The sequence below is a fragment of the Chiloscyllium plagiosum genome, unplaced genomic scaffold (assembly GCF_037043375.1).
Source record: "Chiloscyllium plagiosum isolate Xiang-an unplaced genomic scaffold, Cpla_swu_hap1 HiC_scaffold_2, whole genome shotgun sequence".
NCBI classification, from domain to species: domain Eukaryota; kingdom Metazoa; phylum Chordata; class Chondrichthyes; order Orectolobiformes; family Hemiscylliidae; genus Chiloscyllium; species Chiloscyllium plagiosum.
The window spans coordinates 36,933,680-36,957,542 of record NW_028270140.1 but is presented as its reverse complement, the minus strand read 5'-3'; the positions used below and the strand labels follow the sequence as shown (position 1 = coordinate 36,957,542).

Below are 23,863 nucleotides of genomic sequence, written 5' to 3'. Positions count from 1 at the left end.
CATGCAGTCAAGGCACAACAGGGATAGCCCTGGCTAGATGCTAGTCAGCAGATAACATGAAGGTGGCAGCCTGTCTATATTGAAATGAATGGGCATGGATCTACATGGATCCCTGCAGTTTTGGGCAGAGGGGGAGGGGAATGTTGTGGAATGCATCTAACTTTAACTCTCCCACACAATAAACTGGAAGTCTTTTGGACACCAGAATTACTGGTTTAACTGTTCTGACTTTTTGCGTGTGTGATGCAGTGCCTTGCTTGTGAGGTCTATAAAGAAGGATTTTTTTTAAATTCAATAAATTTGGAAGCAAGTCAGTAGAACTACCTAACTTGGTGCAGTGTAGCATGAAGGTCAATGAAAGGAGTGGAAAGTATGTCAGTACCTCTCGGAGGAAATAAAGTCGAGGCTGACGAGGACATTTTGTGCTATTAATTATCTCTCCACCTTCCCTCATGCTTGCCTTGGGGCTGCAGCTACCTTGTCCAATTACACTGAGAAATATTACAAAGAGCTCAGCAGTGGGGGGAGAAGCTTCTGCAGCTTGGACACAAAAATGTGTTTGCTAAAAAATTTTATCGATTAATGTTATCGTGAAATTTAAGGTAATATTCGAAATGGTGAAGGAAAGGAGTAAATAGGGAGAATTATTTTCCAAAGGCAGGAGGTCATTATCAAACCACGCAGATTGAAGGTAGTTTGCAAAAAAAGAGAAAGCTAAGAAATTGTTTTGCACAAAAAGTTATGATCTGCAATGCATTGTCTCAAAAGTTTGTGGAAGCAGAAATTGGATAAGTGATATAAAACCTTTTGAGGAAGGGTCACTGGACTCAAAACATTATCTCTGCTTTTTCGCCACAGATGCTACCAGACCTGCTAAGTTTCTCCAGAGATTTCTGTTTTGTTTCAGTTTTCTAGCATTCACCGTTCTTTGTTTTAGTTTGTTGGATAACTGATTCTTTTAGGTGAAACAGCATTCATGGAACAATTCAATTATATCTGAAGCTATACAGTTTGAATGAATGCCTCTCTTTATCTATACCGTGCAATTTACTACTGGCAATGCAATCTCGTTATCGTGCAACATTGTACCCACCTGTCTCAGTCACCTTCATGGCCATACTTTAGTACATAACTTTTAAAAGCAGGTAATTAACCTGTGACTGGTATTGCTTACCACAATCTCAGCCCGGAGAGGCTGGATTAATTATAAGCAGCAGGTGAGTGCAAAGCAAACTATGATGCTAGAGGCTCCCATTCCTGAAGTTCATTTGTTTCCAAGGATGAAAGACTTGTATTTAAACATGATCCAAAGCGTTTATAGACTCATTGAGTCAGAGTCATACACCATGGCAACAGACCCTTCGGTCCAATTTGTCCATGCTGACCAGGTTTCCTGAACGTAACTAATCCCATTTGCATGCATTTGGCCCACATCCCTCTAATCCTTTTCTCTTCATGTACAAATCCAAATGTCTTTTAAAAGTCGTAATTGTACCCGCTTCTACCACTTTCTCATATCATATATGCACTACCCTCTGTGTGAAAACGTTGCCCCTCAGGTCCCTTATAAGTGTGGTTATGGTTGTAATGTAAGGAAACAGTGAATTTGCACACAGCAAGCTCCCACACACAACAGAAATAACATCTGATCAGCAACCTTTGGTGATGTTCATTGAAATTCTTCAGCTTTTCTTCAACACATATCAATATGGGATCTTTTGCATCTAACTAGGAACTATGACAGTCATGGACACTCTGAAAGGTAAGTGCAAATAGTTTAACATCATCAAATTTCTTAAATTTCTTTGTGGGGTGTGAGCCAGTATTTATTGTCCGCCACTATACTTGAAAAAGTGGAGGTCAGATGCCTTTTTGATTCATTAGAGTCTGGGCAGGTGCACCCCCAATGCTGCTGGGAAGGGAATTCCAGGATTTTGAACGGAGATATACTTCCAAGTTGAAAGGGAACTTGGAAATGGCAGTGTTCCCATTCAGCTGCTGCCTTTGACCTAAGAGATACAGATTGCAGGTTTGGAAGACTCTCAGAGGAACCTTGGTGAATTTCTTCAGTGCATCTTTGATGAGGTAAACACTGCTGCTACTATACGCTTGTAGAGGAGGAAGTGAATGTTTAAATTGTTGCATGTGGTGCTGATCAAGTGGGCTGCTTTGTTTTTGGTGTTGTTGAAGCTGCACTCATCCATGTGAGCAGGGAATATTCCATCCCACTCCTGACTGGTAGATGGCTCCAACCTTCCAGTTCAGCACCGCCCTCTTGATTTGTCCTACCTGCCTATCTTCCTTTCCACCTATCCACTCCATCCTCCTCTCCGACCTATCGCCTCCAGCCCCACCCCCATTCACCTATTGTACTCTGTGCTACTTTCTCCCCACCCTCACCCTCCTCTCATTTATCTCTCCACTCTGCAGGCACCCTGCCTCTATTCCTGATGAAGGGCTTTTGCCCAAAACATCGATATTCCTGCTCCTCGGATCCGGCCTGACCTGCTGTGCTTTTCCAGCACCACTCTAATCTAGACTCTGGTTTCCAGCATCTGCAGTCCTTGTTTTTACCTGGTAGATGGCAACAGGCTTAGGGGAGTCAAGAGGTGAGTTACCTCGCTCCAATTTCACAACCTCTGACATTCTCTGGTAGTCAGTGTACTTGTATGGCTGGTCCAGTTCAGATTCTGGTCAATGGTTACTTCCAAGATATTGCTAGTATAGGATTCAGCTTTGATTTGATTTGATGTCATAGGTACCTAAGAGAAAGTGAAGACTGCAGATGCTGGAGATCAGAGTTGAAGAGTGTGGCACTGGAAAAGCACAACCAGTCAGGCAGCATCCGCTGAACAGGAAAATCAACATTTTGGGCATAAGCCCTTCATCAGGAATGAGGCCCCAAGGGGGGTTGAGAGATCAATGGGAGGGGTGTGGGGCTGGGTGGAGGGAAGGTAGCTGGGAATGCAATAAGTAGATGAAGGTGGGGAGTGAAAGTGATAGGTCGGAGAGGAAGGTGGAGCAGATAGGCGGGAAGGAAGATGAACAGGTAGGACCATTCAAGAGGGCGGTGTCGAGATGGGAGGCTAGGACTGGGATAAGGTGGGGAGAGGGGAAATGGGGAAACTGATGAAATCCACATTGATCCCGTGTGGTTGAATTGTCCCAAGACAGAAGATGAGGCGTTCTTCCTCCAGGCATCTGGTGGTTAGGGTTTGATGATGGAGGATGCCCAGGACCTGAATGTCCTTGGTGGAGTGGGAGGGTGAGTTAAAGTGTTCAGCCACAGGGCGGTGGGGTTGGTTGGTGTGGGTGCCGCAGAGATGTTCTCTGAAACGATCAGCAAATTGGTGTCCTGTCTTCCCAATGTAGAGGAGACCACATCGGGTGCAATGGATGCAGTAGATGACGTGTGGAAGTGCTGGTAGATTTCTGTCAGGTGTGGAAGGATCCTTTTGGGGCTTTGGACAGAGGTGAGGGGGAGGTATGGGCACATGCTTTGCACTTCCTGCGATGGCGGGGAAGGTGCTGGGAGGAAATGGTGGGTTGGACGACGGTGTGGACATGACAAGGGAGTCACTGAGAGAATGGTGTCTCTGAAATGCAGATAGAGGTGAGGTGGGAAATGTATCTCTGGTGGTGGGGTCTGTTTGTAGGTGGCAGAAATGGCAGAGGTATATTCAGAGATTGGTGGGGTGGAAGGTGACTTGGGACACTTCAACAACCGGGATCAATGTGGATTTCACCAGTTTCCCCATTTCCCCTCCCACACCTTATCCTAGTCCCAACCTCCCAACTTGACACCGCCCTCTTGAACAGTTCGACCTATCCATCTTCCTTCCCACCTATCTGCTCCACCCTCCTCTCCAACCTATCACTTTCACCCCACCTTAATCTATCTATCGCATTCCCAGCTACCTTCCCCCAGCCCCAACCCCTCCCATTTATCTCTCAGCCCCCTTGGTCTACAAGCCTCATTCCTGATGAAGGGCTTATGCCCGAAATGTCAACTTTCCTGCTCCTCAGATTCTGCCTGACCGACTGTGCTTTTCCAGCCCCACACTCTTCGATATGTACTGAAGTACAGTGAAAAGTTTTGTTTTGCATGCAGTATGGGCAGATAATAATGTGCAAGGACATACAGATCATAGGTTGATTGAACAGTGGCATACAAAGTTACAACAATACAGGAGGTGCACAAAAGCCTGATCAACATTAGATTTGAGATTTGAAATTTGAAAGGTCCATTCAGCAGTCTGGTGATAGCGGGGAAGAAGCTGCTCTTGAAACTGGTTGGTTCGTGTGTTTAAGCTTTTGTATCTTCTGTCTGACTTAAGAGGTTGGAAGAGATTATAACTGGGATGGGAGAGGTCTTTGTTGACTGCCTTTCCACAGCAACAAAAAGCATAGATGGAGTCCATGGATGGGAGGTTGACCTCTGAGATGGTCTGGGCAGTCAGACTTTCTGTAGTTTCTTACAGGCCTGGGCAGAGCAGTTGCTGTACAAAGCTGCGACACACCCAGATAGAATGCTTTCTATGGTGCATCTATAAACTATGGTGAGAGTCCTAATGGACATGCCGAATTTCCTTGAATATGTTTGAACATCAGGAACTGATGTTTAGATACTTTTTGGATGGGTTCGGTAATTGCCTGGTATTTGAAACAGCAAATAAAATTCTTTCCATAATCAGTCTGAATGTTGTCCATGTCTTGCTGCAAGGATTGCTTTGGTATCTGCAGAGCTACAAATGATTCACTACAATCATCAGTGAATATCCCCACATCTGACCTTATGATGGAATCAAGGTCATTAATGAAAGAGCTGAAGATCGTTGGGCTTAGGCCATTACCATGAAGAATGCCTTCAATGATATTCTGGGGCTGAAGTGATGAACTTGAACAGCCATCTTGCTTTTGTGTTGAGTATGACTCCAACCAGGGCATATATTTCTCCCTGATTCAACATTGAACTTAATTTTGCTCGAGCTCCTTGATGCCACATTTACATCTCAGTTCAATGCTGTCTGATGTCAAGGGCTCTTACCTCCTACCTGGAGTTCAGCTCCTTTATGAATAAGACTGTAATGAAGTCAGGAGCCAGCTGACTCTGGTAGAACCCAAACCTGGCATCAATGAGTGAGTAAGTAAGTGCTGATTCATTGCACTTTCAACAACACCTTCCATCACATAGGGGTGATAGGGTTATGTAATTGGCTGAGTTGGATTTGTCCTATACTTTCTTGAAAAGACATACCTGGACATCAGAATCATAGAATCTCTACAGTGTGAAAACAGAGGTAAAAACAATGACTGCAGATGCTGGAAACCAGATTCTGGATTAGTGATGCTGGAAGAGCACAGCAATTCAGGCAGCATCGTCTGATGCTGCTCGTCGGATGCTGCCTGAATTGCTGTGCTCTTCCAGCAGTGTGAAAACAGTCCATTCAGCCCATCAAATTCACACTGACCTTCTGTGTAGCTATTGTTAAGCATTACATACTATATCTATTGAAGATTTGGAGGAGTCGGTGTTGGACTGGGGCGGAGAAAGTTAAAAAATCACACAACACCAGGTTATAGTCTAACAGGTTTATTTGGAAGCACTAGCTTTCGAAGCGCTGCTCCTTCATCAGGTGGTTGTAGAACAGGACCAGACGGCACAGAATTTATAGCAAAAGGTTATAGTATCATGTGGCTGTAATATAGGAAACACACTTAGATTAAGACTTTCATCTTTTAGAATGGTTTTGCTAATTTTGGTTCGTTAATATGTAAATCCCAGAACTCCTTTTTGGTCACATTCTCAATATAAGTTCAGGTTTTCTAACAAAATGTGTCATCTCAGCTCAGACAATTTTTCGATAGCTATTCCGCGGATCCTGAGGTCTGTGCATCATAGATACTGGGTGAGTGACTATGAAGGTGGCACAGATGTATCTAAAGTAGTTTGGTTGTCTAAGCAGGTATGGAATGTCATGGGCAATCTGAAGATGTGTAGTGGTACCCAATTATGGAATAGTATGCGTGATTGAGGGGCATGGAGTGTTAGGGATGTTGTTTAAGGGACCTTTTAAATTACTTTGGGGACTGGGTATCTGCGTGAACTTTCCAGCCCCCTGTGCGATAAGGCAAAACATTGCTCAAAAATTCACACAAGGGTCAAAGTTCATTTTGGAAAACTGAAGAGAACACAGGCAAGTTTTTTGCTAGTCCACAGGAATATCCAGTCCAAAATGTCTCTTTTTTTCTCTCTAAAGTTCCAACATCATACATTAAAGCACTCTTGACATTTTGGTGACACACTTTTTGCATTCTGGACAAGACACTGTGGAAAAGATGACAGTGCTCGTTAATTTCTCTGTGTAGGCGAAGAGCGCAGTCTTTTTATAGCCTGGTGTCTGTTGGGAATTTCGTAGTTCTTTCAGAAAGTGCGTGTGAAGAAAGAGCATCATAGAGAATTGGCTGCAGCATTTCCTACATTACAACAATGAATACGCTTCATCTTGAGATCGTGACAAGACTAACGAAATTCCTTTCTCTTCTGATTTTTGAATTGACTTCCCCTTTTAAAACTGTAGCACCCTCTTTTTAAGTAGTGAAAAGGTCACACTGTTATTTCTCATGCTAGGATGATGGGCACAGATTGATTTAATAGATTTCATAAGGGAGTTGGACACATACTTGATGGAGGAAAATGTTGCAGTGATACAGGGAAGCAACCAGAGATTGGACTGAATGAGGTTTCTCTTTGAAACAAAGGTTCTGACTCAATGGGTCAAAGAATGCCCTTGCATGCAGTACTTATTCTATGAGGCGCTGGTGCATTTCCTGTATCACACAGTCACCAGTTAGTTCTGATGCCTTGGAGCATCTCATCTCCCTCCCCTAGGTTTCTGTTTTGTGACTTGTCATTAATTAAGTTGTGTGCAGTGTAAGGAAATTATGGAGTTACATGCAATAGAGAGATTGCATAACTGATCTCTAAGTTGAGTAATTTGCCTGTCATTACTGGTCCAGTACTGGAACCATGACAGTTAACCAGAGCCCTGTTAAACTAACAGCAAAGGATATAAGCAAAATTTCCAAACCCTAATTTGTACTTTAGTGGTTTTAAACATCGAATAAAAATGCAGGGCCAGAGTCTGTACTTACATCACATACAGTCAGCTGTGAATCACTAGGTGACACTCTATCTCTGAGTCAGAGACTTAAGAGATCAAGTCCCCCACAGGAGTTTGAGCAATAGAAGCCAGATTTTCTTTATTTACTTGTGGGAGATGGGCATCGCTGACTGGCCAGCATTTATTGCCTGTCCCTAGTTGCCCTTGAACCAAGTGGCTTGCTAGGCCATGTCAGAGGGCAGTTGAGAGTCAGTTACATTGGTATGGGTCTAGAGTCACAAATAGGCCAGACCAGGTGAGGACAGCAAATTTCCTTCTCTGAAGGACATCAGTGAGCCAGATGGATTTTTCTGACAACCAGCAAAGTTTTCATGGTCATCAGTAGACTCTTAATTCCAGACTTTTTTAAAAAATTGAATTCAATTCATTTGTGGTGGGATGTGAGGCCATGTCCCCAGAACATTTGCTGAGTTTTTGGATTAACAGTCTAATGATAATACCACTAGGCCATCACCTGCCCCCAGACTGGATAACCCTGTACAGATGAGGCCTTTGCAGATTGTCTTTGGATGAACGGTCCTATCTACTGTCTCAGTTTAGATGCAAAACATCTCATGGCTCTATTCTGAGGAAGAGACAGGATTTCCTCCTGGTCCAAGTCAATAAAGTATTTACCCCTCTACGATGCACCCCCCGAAAAAGGTCTAGTTATCCCATGGCATTTCAAAGAAATTGCTCTGTGCAAATTGACAGATTTGACAAAACCGTGACCTATACTTTTTAAAAAGTACCTAATTTGCTGTAAAGTACTTTGGCATGTCCTAAAAATCTACATTTTTTTTTTAGTTGACTAAAATGTGATCTTGACATAAATGGGTTGGCATTATGCAAGTCAGACTGTATCTGTTATCCTTCTATATCATCTGGTGACAAGCAGCCTTATGTGAAGTGGGGAAAGTGTCAAATCAGTCCTGGCAATGACTGTCATGGAACAATCTTTCAGTATGCCCCGTTAGGTTTCATGTGAAGAATGGTTGTAAAGAGAGATGGAAGAGCAGCGGGGGTAGTGGTTGAAGAAAGGAATTGGACCGGGGGAAATGTGCCAGCTTTGTTTTCAGAACTGTATCACTGATACTGTGCAGTTAAGTCAGGCATGTAGTTCATGCCTTGCAACAGTCCTCAATTTTATTGAACACGTTGTGCACAGATGGTGCAGCGCCACAGGCAATAACATGCAAACTTGCTTTCCAGACATTCTGCAAACTGTGTGCGTCGTGATTTCTTTAATTTTTTTTTCTTTGAAAAGCCAAGCAACACATCCAAATTTGGTTGCTTCTCCTTTCTGACTTGATCCTTGTCTACGTTCTCAGCTGTGCTCTATTCTAGTCGGGTAGGAAAAGACAATTTCTGAACGGCAATTGTTAATTCGCATCAGTTGTTCAACAAATGTCCAGTAAGGATTCAGCTAAAAAGGTTTCAGTGTGTTATTTCAGGATGGATTTGATAGGATCAGTGTAAGGAAGAAGTTTTCCCTTGTCGAGAAATCCAAAACCACTCGTTGTTAATATAAAATCATTACTAATAAATTCTGGGAGAAATTCAGGAGTTGTGTGTAATCCAGTTGAGCTGAATAACATGGGCCTATTGAAGGAAGTCAATTATACACATTAGCAAGAAAAGTTTTTAGAAAGGCATGGTAAAGAGCAGAAAGACGAGCATTTATGTACCACTTTCATGACAGCTGGACTCCCAGAATGCTTTAGAGCTAAAGAAGTACTTTTTGAAGTTTAGTTGCTGTTGTAATATAAGAAACATGACATTCAAATTGTGCACAACCAACTCCCACAAACAGCCATGGGATAATAATGAGTTAACCTTTTATTTGTGTTGTTTACTGAGGAACAAATATTAAGAAATGCACAGATAATTTTCCGATTCTTCTATTTCCCCTATTCCTTCTTTAAAATTGAGCCATGGAAGTTTTTTTACATGCACGCTCACAAACGGACAGAATGTCTGTTTGACCACTCACCCGAAAGACGACACTTGCAACAATGCAAAGTTAAAAATCACACAACACCAGGTTATAGTCCAATAGGTTTAATTGGAAGCACATTCAGCGCTCCAAAAGCTAGTGTGCTTCCAATTAAGCCTGTTGGACTATAACCTGGTGTTGTGATTTTTAACTTTGTACACCCCAGTCCAACACCAGCATCTCCAAATTCAACAATGCAGCATTTCTTCAGCACTATGCTGGAGTATGAACCTTCATTCTTATCCTCAGTCCATTGACAGGGTTGGACGAAACAAAGTGGAAGGAGGCTCATCTGGAAAATAAATACTGGCATAGGTCAGTTGGGCCAAATTGCCTGTTTGTATGTTGAAACATTCTACTTGAGTCTTTTTGTTAAACTGTACCAATCTATTGCCTTTGGTATGTCCACCATTTAATGGGTTTTCTTTTCTGTGTTAAGTAGAACCTAGCAGACAGGGGAAAAAAGATCCATGCCCAAAATGCTTCTCCTTATCTAATTTGTTCTGTTGATGTTACCTGACCCGCTCAGCCTTTCTGGCATTTTCTGCTTTTGTTATACATTACAGCTACTAAGAAATGTAATACCATTCCTTCATTATCCACAAGGTCCATATCCTGAAATTTCCTCCAATGTAGGAGTACCAGTAATAGCTCGAACCTCATTGCACTCAAGTGCTGAGCATTGAGGGTAAGCACTGATTGGGAATGCTGCTTTTTGTCTACAAAGCATCAGCATGGACTTGATTGACTAAGTAGCTCCTTCTATGATTTTAATGACTCTTTGAATTCAAAGACTCAGTTTGACTTTCAGAGTATCTCTGAGAAGGAGCAATGGTATATTCTAAGCATAAATGAAGAAAATAAATAGGAAAAGGATATTGCTATCATTGTAGAACTTGAGTCAATATTTTATATAGAGCTGCACCCTCATCACCTCCCCACCCCCATCCTCACTACCATGACAGCATCCAGCTGTTCCTGAATAGATTCTAGCAGTTTGTGTGCCTCAACATGGTCCAGAAATTTAGTTTTGGCCTCAGTCGCTGAGAAGAGGTGCATCTGAATGCCAATCCAATGGTTGCCTTGTTCCAATTTGAAACTCTATCCACTTGACTTACTTTTTGTTGAAGAAGTCTTACAAATTTGACTTTCCCATACCTTTTACCATGTTACCTATCTCTGTGAGGACGGCCTCTCAAGCTGGGGAGTCCAAGCTTTTGTTATAACTCACTGCTCTGAATGCAAGAAATTGCCTCTATTTGTGACTTGGTATATTTTGTTAATATTGGAAGAAAAGAAGATTGAATTAGAATTATGATGTGGAGGTGCTGGTGTTGGACTGGTGTGGACAAAATTAAAAGTCACACAATACCAGGTTATAGTCCTACAGGTTTATTTGGAAGTACAAGTTTTCAGTAGCTACCTGACAAAGGAGCAACACTCCGAAAGTTTGTATTTTCAAATAAACCTGTTGTACTATAACCTGGTGTTGTGTGATTTTGAATTGGAATTAGGTTTTTATTGTCAGGTGTACTCGCGTACAAAAGTGCAGAAGTACAGTGAAAAGTTTACAATGTTACAAATGCCATCTCAGGTACAAAGTACCTAGGTACAAATCTTGGAGACTAAAGAAAAAGATTAGACACAAAAATAGAGAAATAAAGGAAAAAGCTAAACATTTCAGTTCTTTATAGTATAAATTAGGAAAATAAAGAAATAAAGTTAAAAGATATACATTGGGCAATTGTTGCTCAACACACAAATATTCTGAGTCTCTGCTCCTGCGGCCAATTGGGCCACTTGTGCTTTAAGACTTCAGTTTTGGAATGATGATCAAACAAACCCCCTTGAAAGTGTTCAGATCCTGTTGAGAAAGCCCAGCTTTTCAGGGGACAGCATTGAATGCAGGCAATGATAACATCCTAGAGGTCAATGCATTAGGAAAAGGTAACAAGGGAATTATACGAAGAAAAAAATTGCAGGAAATAATAAAAAAAGAAAGCACAGACCAGAGATAAAATTCTCCCCTTCACTTAACTTCATGGAATCGTCTCCTTTCTTTTCCCTGTGGAGTGAACTATCAGTGTTATTCTATACGTAGCCACTAGAGGAAGCATTGCACCGGCTACATTACAACAATGGGCGAAAGTGAGAACTGCAGATGCTGGAGATCAGAGTCAAGATTAGAGTGGTGCTGGAAAAGCACAGCAGGTCAGGCAGCATCCAAGGAGCAGGAAAATCGACATTTCAGGCAAAAGCCCTTCATCATCACGACAATGACAGTATGGAGGGGTCTCCAAGATGAACACCCGATGTAGATACACTTGGACTTATGAATTTGATCCCATATTTGGGTGCAATTTTAAAGATGAGTGTTTCCTATACTTACAAATAGCTGCTTTACATTGCCCTGTGTTGCGTTCCAACTTGCGGACAAATTGTCTTACGAACAGAGTCCAGAACGGACTCTGTCTGCAACCTGGGGACTGTCTATAAATCGACGGTGACTAGTTATTCACTTTTTGGGACATCCTGAGATTAGGGAAGGTGCTATGAAAATGCAAACCTTGCTTTATTTCTTTAAGGTGGCTGCCCAATACGTACCCCTCGACTTAACATCCTGTGACGTCACAGAGCTGCCAAGTTTATCATGCAGATGTGACTTGCTGACCTGTGGAGTGTTGTTTGTTTGGAAATTGTTGGGTCATTTGTGAATTTGGCGCTTGAGCAAAGCAAAGTTTGGATTTAATGTCCTTTTTTGAGGGAAAAAAAACAAATTAATGAGTGGTAATGTTTGTGACAAATATGAGTGTGATGGAAATAATGTACTGCTGGTGCCACGTTCCAGATTTATGTAGGAAATAGCTTGAAACCTTCTATAAGTAAACATAGATGTAAGCAAGGACAAGAATAAGCCACTCAGTCCTTTACACCTGCTGTACTTTACAATAGAATCATGGCTGATGAGATTTAAGCCTCAAATCTACATTCCTGCATATCCCCCATAATCTTTCACCCCCTTTGTATCAAGAATCTGTCTACCTCTTCTTTAAAAATACAATATTGTAAAAATCTGAGGAAGGAATACAGTAGACTCTCAACACAAATTCCACATTTAAGACAGAGCTGGATAATCGCTTATTTTTAAAATACGACTCCCAGTTCTCGATTCTCCCGCAAGAGGAAGCATCCATTCAATATCCACCTGGCCAAGTTCTTCAGGATCTTCTACTTCAATGAAGGCACCTCTCACTGTTCAAGAGGATACAGGCCCAAACTGTCTAGCCTTTCCTTATAAGGCAATCTGCTCATTCCAGGTTTTTTACAGATGGCTAATCAACACTAGCAAAATGAACAGTAAAGCAGTGAGTTGAAACCATTTACCCTACAGATGCAAGAGCGCACTTTTGATGTGCTTTCCGGAGCCAGCTTACAGCACTGTTTCGAAAAGAGTAATGATTTCAAAGACTTTTTTTTTGTGTGGTTTGCTGAATAGGTTCTCAGCATTGGTTTCGAGACTGAAGCCAGCTGTGAACTCAGGGGAAATGACCTCATGCAAATTGTTTTGCTACTTTTTTTTTAATCTGCTGCAAAGAGCAAGAGGCATCTCCTTGGCTGGAGAATTCTTGCTTCCGTGGAGTACGTCTGGGATATGGGGAACATTGCAAGGGTACATTTGGTTTGGAAAGTTATGATTGTACACAGTGAGCCCCAAGTGTGACCTAAAAGAAGCAGCAAAGATTTAGAAATTTCCAAGTTTTAACATTTGATTCATTGGTAAGGATTGGTTACAGTCGTTTCCTGATTCCTCTTGGTTCTGTGGGGAACATTCTTATCACTCAGGTCACAAGGTTGCAGCTTCAAGCCCTGTTCCAGAAAAAATGAGCACAGAAATGACTGGCTGGCTTTCCCCATGCAGTCTCCAGGAAGTGCTACACTGCCAAGATAGGCTTGCATCAAAACTGCACAGTGGCTCAGTGGTTAGCACTGCTGCCTCACAGCACCAGGATCCCAGGTTTGATTCTAGCCTTGGGTGACTGTCTGTGTGGAGTTTGCACATTGTCTGCGTGGGCTTCCTCCGGGGACTCTGGTTTCCTCCCACAGTCCAAAGATGTGCAGCTCAGGTAAAGTGGCCATGCTAAATTGCCCGCAGTGTTAGGTGCATTAGTCAGAGGGAAATGGGTCTGGGTGGGTTACTCTTTGGAGGGTTGGTGTGGACTTGTTGGGCCAAGGGCCTGTTTCCACACTGTAGGGAATCTTAAAAAAAAAAACATGCTTTGGTCTCAGGAGGACATAAAAGAACAAGTAAAGCTGTTCTAAAGATGAGCTATAGGGTTCTTCGAAATGTTGTGAGCTATTATTTCTCACTCAGTTAACTTCACTCACAGATTATCTGATTATAATTACAATGCTGTTGTGGGAGCTTGCAGTCCTCAAATTCGCTGCTGTGTTTCCTACCCAACAACATTGACTACACTTAAAATAAGTCACCTCATTGGTTGGAAAAGATTTTACATCATTGTCAGGATATGAGAAAAACAATAAAAAAGCACGACTATCTTATTTCTATTTTTAAGTGCACCAACGTGCACAGCAAAGTGAAGAATATCATGGAAGAAGCAGAAGTTTGATTCAAAGAGAAGTATTTATTAAAAGCAATCCAGATTCTTGGGTCATTTTTGAGTCTAGTAGGTCCAAAAAGGCCTCTGAAGATGGTTGAATCTATCATATTCTCCTTGCAATCTTGAATTGGAGGCAGTTTGCTCAGGATGTGGTCAAGGGCACAGGCAAAAATTGCTAAATCGCACTGCGTAAACAAAAAAACCAAACCTTGTTTCTCCCGTGGTGACGTAAAATATGTAATCAAAACTCAATCTTTAAAAAGCATAAAAAATATAAACATGAGTAGGCCACTTAGCCCACTTGATCTGCCATTTAGACAGATCATGATTGAATCTACAACTCAACCCCACTTACCTCCTCTTGGTATCCAGTAGTCTATTAATTTTTATGCCCTTTATTGTCAAATGTGTTAATGGCATCATTGATTTTTCTGTTGAGTACACTTTCATTTTATCTAACTACGAACAACCACCAAATGTGGTGAGTTGACCAAGAGCTCCCTCAGAATTCAAAGCTACAGTTAGGAGATTTAAGACTTTACTGGTTCAAGTCCCACCCCAGGACTGGGGAATGCATAATCTTAGCTGACACTCAGAGCAGCGTCAAGAGAGTATTCCAGGGCCACAGGGACCAGCTAACAGACAAAATATTAATTGAAGGCTATGTCCAGTTGCATCATTTGGCACTATTCCGAGAGGTTCTCCAATAATCCTTTCTAATTAACAACACTCAACACATATCACCTCAAAACTCATTTGGTTATTAATCTCATTTGGTCTTTTTGTGGCCTTCATCTTCATTTCTGTGTATACATCAGTTTAATGATTTGTTTGTGGGACCCAATGTGACATCCTAAAAGCTTAATGTCAACTATTAGAACAAAACCTCCTTTTTTGGCTATTTTACACCGAATGGGGAAGGAAATGAAGCAAGTATAAGGGCCAACATGAAAACTGGACTGAATGGTCTGTTCCTGTGCTGCATGTTCAATGTAATACCATGCTCACTAATTGAGTCTGATGTGAGGCTTATCCTGGTGAAAGAAAGCTTCTTACAGGCAGCTTTGTTTAGATTTTCCAAAGTAAATTGGCTGTACACACAAACTCTGAGGGTTGCAGTACCTAGAGTTAGTACTGAATGTTTTGTGCATCTATTGGAAATAACCTCAACTCAAAGCTTTCTTCCTGGCCATTGTTGCTGATGATGTTTAGATATACGTCACCATGGCAAGTGCTTTGCCATACAATGGAGCAAGGATCAAGGGTAAGAGATTAACTTTATTAACTTGTAAAACAAATTCATGATAGACATTGGAATGTATGTTTGTATGTAAAACCTAAACTCATGGTAATATACTGACAATTTGTTTACCTCAGTACAGACAGTCCAAAATACACATATTATGCCTTTGTTAAATTCACAATTTGTTAATCAATTGGCCACTGGTATTCCAGTTACCCCCGTGATCACTGCAAATACCACGCATGTTTGGAAAAGGGGTGCAGAGTCATAGTCGTAGAGTTATACAGCATGGAAACAGACTCTTTCAGTCAAACTTGTCTGCGTCGATGAGACATCCCAATCTGACCTGGTCCCATTTGCCAGCACTTGGCCCATACCCCCCTAAACCTTTCCTATTCATATACCCACCCAGATATTTTTTAAATGCTGTAATTATACCAGCCTCCATCACTTCCGCTGGCAGCTCATTCCATACACGCACGACCCTCTGTGTGAAAATATTACCCCTCAGATACTTTTTTAAAATTTTCCCCTCTCATCGTAAACCTATGTCGTCTAGTTTTAGACTCCTTCCAGCATGGCAAAACGACATTGGCTATTCACCCTATTCATGTCCCTCATGATTTTATAAACGTCTAAAAGGTCACTTCTCAGCCTCCAACGCTCTAGGGAAAATAGCTCCAGCCTATTTACACTCTCCCTATAATTCAAACCCTTCAATCTTGGTAACATTCATGTAATTTTTTTCTGCACCTTCTCAAATTTAACAACATCCTGCCTATAGAAGGGCAATCAGAATTGAATGCATATTCTAAAAATGGCTTCATCAATGTCCTGTATTGCCACAACATGACATCCCAACTTCTATACTCAATATTCTGACCTCTGAAGGCAGGTGTGCCAAATGCCCTCTTCACCACCCTATCTACCTATGAGTCCATTTTCAAGGAACAATACACCTACGCCCCTAGATCTCTGTTTGGCAACACTCCCATTTCTTGTGTTCAATCCTTTATTGGTCAGAGTATTGAGTACAGGAATTGGGAGGTCATGTTGCAGCTGTACAGGACATTGGTTAGGCCACTGTTGGAATATTGCCTGCAATTCTGGTCTCCTTCCTATCGGAAACATGTTATGAAACTTGAAAAGGTTCAGAAAAGATTTACAAAGATGTTGCCAGGGTTGGAGGATTTGAGCTATAGGGAGAGGCTGAACAGGCTGGGGTTGTTTTCCCTGGAGCATTGAAGGCTGAGGGGTGACCCTCATACAAAATTATGAGGGGCATGGATAAAGTAAATAGACAAAGTCTTTTCCCTGGGGTCGGGGAGTCCAGAACTAGAGGGCATTGGTTTAGGGTGAGAGGGGAAAATATAAAAGAGACCTACGGGGCAACTTTTTCACACACAGGGTGGTACGTGTATGGAATGAACTGCCAGAGGAAGTGGTGGAGGCTGGTACAATTGCAACATTTAAGAGGCATTTGGATGGGTATATGAATAGGAAGGGTTTGGAGAGATATGGGCCAAGTTCTTGCAGGTGGGACTAGATTGGGTTGGGATATCTGGTTGGCATGGATGGATTGGACCTCAGGGTCTGTTTCCATGCTGTACATCTCTGTGACTCTAAGTGTATCATTACCAGCATGAAATCGACTACCTCAAACTGAAACTGAAAATGAGACAAAAATACTCTTCAGAACTGGTGGAGAAAGAAAAACAGAATTAACCCCTCAATCTTTCAAACCTTTCTTCCCAACTGGAGGAACGTAGGACTAGAGTAAAGGAGCAGAAGTAGGCTATTTGGCCCTTCTGACGAGTTCAAACAATCATGATATAGTTGTGGTCTTGACTCCACCTTCTTGTATGTCCCACTCCCACCAGCCCTTTCAAGGCTGTTGACTCCCTTGTCTATCAAAAACATTACTAATGTAACCTTGAATAAATTCAATGACCAAGCCTTTACTGCTGTCTGGGGAAGACAACTCCACAAATGAATGTCCTCCTGAGAAAAACAAATTTTCCTCATCTCGATCTTTAAAGGGGGACCTCTTCGTGTTAACCTGTGTCTCCTGGCTCTAGTTTCTCCTACTAGAGGAAACATTCTCCTGCTATCTACTGTCTTGAGCCAGAGGTTCAGCAGTGACAGGGAAATAAATGGAGAGGACAACAAGAGGGAAAAAAACGTATGGTTGTGACCAGAAGCTGCAATCTTAAAACTTGAATGGTGGAATTTATGTTGGAATCCAGGTGGAATAAGTCGGAACCAGGGAACAGGTACTGAGGAGAGAGACATGAGACCATAAGATGTCGGAGCAGAAGTAGACTACTCCGCCCTTCGAGCTTTCTCTACCATACAATAAGATCATGGCTGAAATGATAATCCTCCGTTATGACATGGCAATGAAAACAAGGTTTCGATAGTTATCTGATCGCATATGAAAAGGGAAACTGAAAGTAAAGTAGTTAAACAAGATAAAAGGGACATGAAAATCTTTTCATGGAAAAGTGCAAAACTTTATCAATTCTTTGAATAGAAATAGCAGTGAACTCAACCCTAAATTATCTTCTAATTAACCTTGAGAGCTAAATTAGTTTACCAGTTGACTGGTCATTTGGCATAAAGTTTCTCGACCTAGCCACTACAACTTGTCAGGTATGGATGTGCATTTGCTTTTGGTGCTGTGATTGCAATAACAGCGTTTCCTCATTATTCCTGCTGGTCACAAAACCCTGCTTTGAGGTTTTGTTTTCTGATTCATAACCATGCTTCAGGATGTACATCACAGCACAGCACGTAACACAGCACGTGAAGAAGGGCTTATGCCCGAAACGTTGATTCTCCTGTTCCCTGGATGCTGCCTGACCTGCTGCGCTTTTCCAGCAACACACTTTCAGTGCTAGATATCTTCCCTATCTTTTAAAGAACGATTTTCTGTTGATGTATCAGCAATTGTTTTGCTATAACCAGAATGCTTTAATCAGCCCCAGGAGCATGGATATGATGTCAAGTTAGAATTGGTGTTTGCAATATTTCCACTTACTCCTGTAGGGTAGAATCAGATTTGGTTCATTCCAGCAGCCAAACTAACCTAGTGTCTCCCCAGCCAAGTGTATAATCAGAGAATGCAGGAGGCCATTTGGGATTTTCATAATCGTGGAGAATTGCTCAAGTAGCCCTATTCCCCACTCCTACTTTTATCAAAACCTTGTAAACGTTTCAACATCAGATGATCCAAGTCCCTTTTGAGAGACTCCACCACATCTTAGGTGTCAAAAAGGATGGCGCTGGAAAAGCACATCCAGTCAGGCGGCATCCGAGGAGCAGGAGAGTCAATGTTTCGAGCATGAGCTCTTCATCAGGAATGTGGGAGGGGGCGGGGGTGCCCAAGGGGGCTGAGAGATAAATGGGAGGGGTGTGGAGCTGAGGGAAGGTAGCTGGGAATGCAATAGGTAGATGCAGAACTGGGGTAATGGTGATAGGTCAGAGTGGAGGGTAGAGCGATTAGTTGGGAAGGAAGATGGACAGGTAGAGGGTGGTGCCGAGTTCGAGGGTTGGATCTGGGATAAGCTAGGGGGAGGGGAAATGAGACAACTGGTGAAATCGACATTGATTCCATGTGCTTGGAAGGTCCCAAGCCAGAAGGTGAGGTGTTCTTCCTCCAGGCATCAGGTGGCTAGGATTTGGCGGTGGAGGAGGCCCAGGACTTGCATGTCCTTGGCAGAGTAGGAGGGGGAGTTGAAGTGGTCAGCCACAGGTTGGTGGGGTTGTTTAGTGCATGTGTCCCAGAGATATTCTGTGAAATGTTCCACAAGTTGACATCGTGTCTCCCAATTTAGAGGAGACCACATCGGGAGCAACGGACACAGTAAATTAGGTACTTGGAGGTGCAGGGTGTGGAAGGATCCTTTGGGGCCTTCGATAGATTTGGTGGGGGCGCGGGGTTATGGTTGCAGGTTTTACACCTCTTGCGGTGGCGAGAGAAGGTGCAGGGAGTGAAGAGTGGGTTGGTGGGACACCTGGATCTAAAAGAGGGAGTTGTGGAGGTTTGGTCTCTGCAGAATGTTGAAAGGGTGGGTAGGGAAATATATCTCTGGTAGTGAGGTCTGATTGCAGGTGGCAGAAATGGCGGAGGATAATGTGTTGTATCCAGAGGTTGATGGGGTGGAAAGTGAGGACGGGGGATTTCTGTCCTTTTTGCAGTTCGAGAGGTGGGGTTCAAGGGCGGAGGAGCGGGAAGTGGAGATGTGCTGGAGGGCATTGTTGACCATGTGTGGGAGGGAACATTTGTGGTCCTTGAAGTAGGAGGCCATCTGGAATGTTCTGGAGTGGAATTGGTCCTCATGGGAGCAGATGCAGTGGTGGCGGAGGATTTGAGAATAAGGGATAGTGTTTTTCCAGGAGAGAGTGTGGGAAGAAGTGTAGTTCAGGTAGCTGTGGGAGTCGGTGGGTTTGAAGTAAATTTCCACGTTGAGTCGGTTGCCAGAAATGGAGATGGAGAGGTCCAGGAACGGGAGGGATGTGCCCAAGATGGTCCAGGTGAACATGAGGTCAGGATGGAAGGTATTTGTGAAGTTGATGAACTGTTCAACCTCCTTGTGGGCGCACGAGGTAGCGCTGATATAGTCATTGATGTAGAGGAGAAAAAGGTGGCGAATGATGCCAGTGGAACTACAGAAAATGGACTGTTCCACTTCCCCTTCCTGGACCTCTCCAGCATTGAATGTTTTCTAAAATGAGTTAAATATAGTTCTTAGAGATAACAGGATTGAAGGATTTGGGGAGAAAGCAGGATAGGGTACTGGGTTGGATGATCAGCAATGATTATATTGAACGGTACACCAGGCTTGAAGGGCCGAATGGCAGTCTTCTCCTATTTTCTATGTTTCAATGTAAATCAATTTAACAGGTGGCAGCCCTTGAAGGGAGACTATAACTGAGGTCAAATCCCAAATTAAACTGCCAAAATATAAGTGAAAATGTGTATTTTTAAGAGCGACTCCAGGTTTTATAGTAAATGCTAATTTCACCTGTTTACAGTCATATTGTGATACACCGCTGGAGCAGGTAGGACCTAAACACAGGTCACCTAGCCCGGAGGTAGGAGCACTGCCACCATGCCACACAGGCCCTCTGGTCTCTCCATGTACTGTTTTGTTCAGACAATGAACCCAAATGAAACCAAATAACACAAAACGAACCAATGACAGCCCCTTAAAGGAACACAGTAATGAGAAAAAAAATCCTAAACTTACAAATTAAAATTAAAATTTGGTTATTCAAGCTGATTATGTACTTCAGCCCCCGCAGTGCCCACCAGTTTTGGAAGACAGACTCTCTTTATCAGTGCTCTAGGTACTTAATTAATAATGCCTTTCAATTCAGTATCTTAACAATGCTGTTAGCATGCTGTTAACAGGAAGAGAAAAGGGTAAACTGGAATAAGAAGCAGGGGAAGCAATTCTGATTCTCTTGGTTTACAAACATTACTGTAAGGGTGTTTAGTTTTCCAGATGGAAGTCCTCACCTCCCATATTGCTTTGTGTTCCAAAGCTTCAGAGACCTTCCTGGAAGACAGGTCAAATCTGAAGCACATAATTTAAAAAAAAATTTAAATTGCCAAACTGAGCAGAGTAGTCATTAGCTTCCATTAAACATAGAAGTGGGAAAGCTGAAGGTGGGCTAAAGTCAAGTTTGAGGTTTTTCAAGTTTTTTGATTAGTCACCTCCAATACATCTGCCCACTTAATGATTCTTGGCATTATAATTGTGTGAGTTTTAATTTAACTTCATTCCGCCTTCAGGATGAGTACCTCCTGCTAGTGAATTGAAATGGTGAGCTCAGCATGGCATTGTAAAATATACAAATTGGTATAAATTGTGTACAAGTCAGTCCAAGTAAGCAGGAAGTCAGCAAATAATCTTTTCAAGTGTGTGATTCCATTTTTAAGATAACAAGGCTCCCTCTTTGTTGCTGTAATGCTCTGGATTTTGTAAAGTTCATTTTTGATGCTGTTATTTTTGCTGAAGTTTGCTGATTAATAAGGGGGTTAAGGGATGAGTGAGTTTCCATTAAAACTGGAACATTTTAATAAGTTGGGAGGGAGCTGGGAGTGGACATATTGATCCTATTATTATGGCCATTGGCATGTTGTTGGAGGATGCGTTACCAGACAAATACTGATGGTTTGGGTTTTACAGTGAACATATTTTTTGGAAAAACCATTCACTGGCCAGTCTTGGCAGCCTCTGCGGGAGCTAGTGAAGACTCTCACTCCACCTTTTTTAAGATCTCTCTCTTTGATCAAGCTCTGGGTCATCTGTCCTAGTATCTCCTTGACATTACTCAGCAGTAATTCTTGTTTACCCATCACTTCTTCAAAGTGCTTTGAGATGTTTAGAGGCGTTATACAAATGCACGGTATTTTTCTTGGGAGAATAAGAGAGACTCTGAATTGACTTGTTTTGCCATTATGAAGATTTGAAAGGGAGATTCTTTGGACTAGTTCCATCTGGAAACAATTACAAATGATTCTGTCTGATCACACCATATTTGAAGCTCATCTGAAGGCAGGTTTTAGCCCAATGGTGTCAGCCATGGTGCATTCATACAGCTTGTAGTCGTTGCAAGTTTATAAATTTCGTCCTGGTCCAGTTAGGTTCTGGACAGTAATTCAGTACCATTTGGACCAGCTTGTTCCTTCTTGACCAACTGTAGAAGTGCCATAGCTTACAATCTTAGGTCAGGTGACATACAGCTACTGGGTTAAAGGAAGCTTTTGACCACATTCTATACTGACGGCTTTTTGAGCAAAATAAATGAAGTACTTTTTTCCTCAAATTAAAATGTTAGAATTTAACAAATAAGAAAGTTGAAGCTCTCTGTTTCGAACCACTGAGAAATATGTCAGGATCGTGTCAGGAATTCCAGTCAAGCAGCACAAACCAAAAAACAAGAGTGTGAAAAGACAGTGGCCCTCATTGTTTTCTTCCATATGCTATAATGGAAAAATAAGTCAAAGGTCAGGAATCAAAATGACATATCTGCATTTCAGTAAGGTTCAGCATTCATAAGAGTTCAACTTGGACTTGATTACTTGAATCCCAATCCATACAGCCTATAGATGATTGCAGTTAAACCTTTTTTTTAATAGATTCCTGTTTGACTTTCCTGAGTGCATCAACCTTATTATGGAATATGGATATATCACTCTGCTATGATATCCACAGGAGTGTTATAGCTCCTTAAAAGGCAGTTTTTTCTTTCTCAATGATACCTCTGACTGCTGATGTTATTTTTCAAGGTGTGGTGGGTGAGGGTACTTGGCGGAGCAGCACAGTTAACACACTGTGCTTTCATTGATGGGGGTCTAGGTTTGAAACCAGTACAAATTGAATGAAAACCTCCTTTCTTTGTCAACACTAAAGCTTGTATGTGCAGTGACTTTGACAGCCCTAACATTTTTCTGAGAGTGACATCAATCAGAAGCATGCAGTCATAGAGATATTAATGTTTACTGCTACAGAAACACACATTGTTAGTGTTGCAAAGTTCTACTTGAGTTTAATTAGATGCACATTTTATCAGGCATTTTAGAAGGAACTTTATTCTTCAACTGCTTTAAACTGTCCAAAGCCACTGATTTTTTTTTTGTTTTATTTCGTGGGACGAGAGGTGGTTGCACAATAGATGTGTAACTGGCTGAACTAGCATTTTTTGTCCATCCCTAATTGCCCAGGAGAAAGTAGTGATGAACTGCTTTTTTGAGCCACTATTGTCTTTTATGGTATAGGTAAATCCATGATGCACTGTTAAGAAGGGGATTCCAGGATTTTGACCTAGTGACAATGAAGGAATGGCTATGTATTTCCAAGTCAACATAGTGTGTGGCTAGGAGGGAGACTTTCAGGTGGTGGTGTTCCCAAGTAGCTACAGATTTCTCTGACTTTCTCTTGCAGTATTTACATGACTTGTCCAGTTCAGTTTCTGATAAATGGTGACCTCAGGGTGTTGGTAATGGGGGATTTATTGACGCTAATGCCTTTTGAGTGTCAAGAAGCAGTGTTTTGATTCTCTCTCTGTTGGGGATGGTGATTCACTGATAATGTGTGGCACACAAAAATCTTCCCATCCATCAGCCTAAGCCTGAATATTGTCCAAGTCTTACTACATCTGGGCATGATTTGCCTCAGTATGTGTGGACCCACAGAGGGTGATGATTGTTGTGATATTGTCAGTGAACATCTGTACTTCTGGCTTACAATGGAAGGAAGGACACTGATAAAGAAGGTGAGGACTGGGGGAGTTCCATCCTTGTTGCCTTTGGAGGAGTGGGCTTCAAGGGCAGAGGTGTGGAAAATGGAGGAGATGCGCTGGAAGGTGCTGTTGAGCGTGTGGGGTCGGGGGAAATTGCGATCCTTGAAATAGGAGGCCATCTGGGATGTCAAGGAGTGGAACATGTGCCTCACAGCCAAACCACCACAGTTTCTGTCTGCTCCAATTTAAAGGAGCAAAAATGAATCCCTGATTAATGCCCATCACCGCCTAAAGTTAAATAAAACTGGGTTGTGTTTACTAATAAAGGCACCTTCAGGTGGATTAGTGACAGAGCATGCACAGAAATTTGGCTTTGTAGTCAAGCTTCTGAGTCTCGGCTCAATTAAATTGATGGAGATTACAGTCTGGTAGAAATCTGTGTGATTTGATGAAACTTGCAGCACTGTACTGCTGAAGCAACTGTGAAAGTGGTGCCCTTGAAATATATTAGAAATCCATTGAAGCAAAGGCATGTTCAGAAATAGCCCTCAGTGCTTCACCCACCGGCTCCCCCACATTGTCCCAT

At 42.2% G+C, this 23,863-nt stretch overlaps 1 protein-coding gene and 1 long non-coding RNA gene across 9 annotated transcripts in view; one reads left to right on the top strand and one right to left on the bottom strand.

Annotated features, from left to right (window-relative positions):
* Positions 1-23,863, top strand: part of LOC122562673 (PALM2-AKAP2 fusion protein) — a 378,231-nt gene that overhangs the window by 270,030 nt on the left and 84,338 nt on the right. The window contains exon 1 of one of the 8 annotated variants that reach the window (XM_043715668.2): positions 14,892-15,045. The exons of the other annotated variants lie outside the window; for them this stretch is intronic. Within the exon in view, the coding sequence (XP_043571603.2) occupies positions 14,920-15,045 (126 nt within the window). The 5' untranslated portion in view covers positions 14,892-14,919. Of the gene's footprint in view, positions 1-14,891; positions 15,046-23,863 lie in introns of those variants that run through there. 8 annotated transcript variants of the gene reach the window in all.
* LOC148151859 (uncharacterized) overlaps positions 9,307-23,863 on the bottom strand; it is a 48,193-nt gene continuing 33,636 nt past the window's right edge. Inside the window, exon 3 of the long non-coding RNA XR_015760095.1 lies at positions 9,307-9,451. This is a non-coding gene — a long non-coding RNA (uncharacterized LOC148151859). The remainder of the gene's footprint in view (positions 9,452-23,863) is intronic.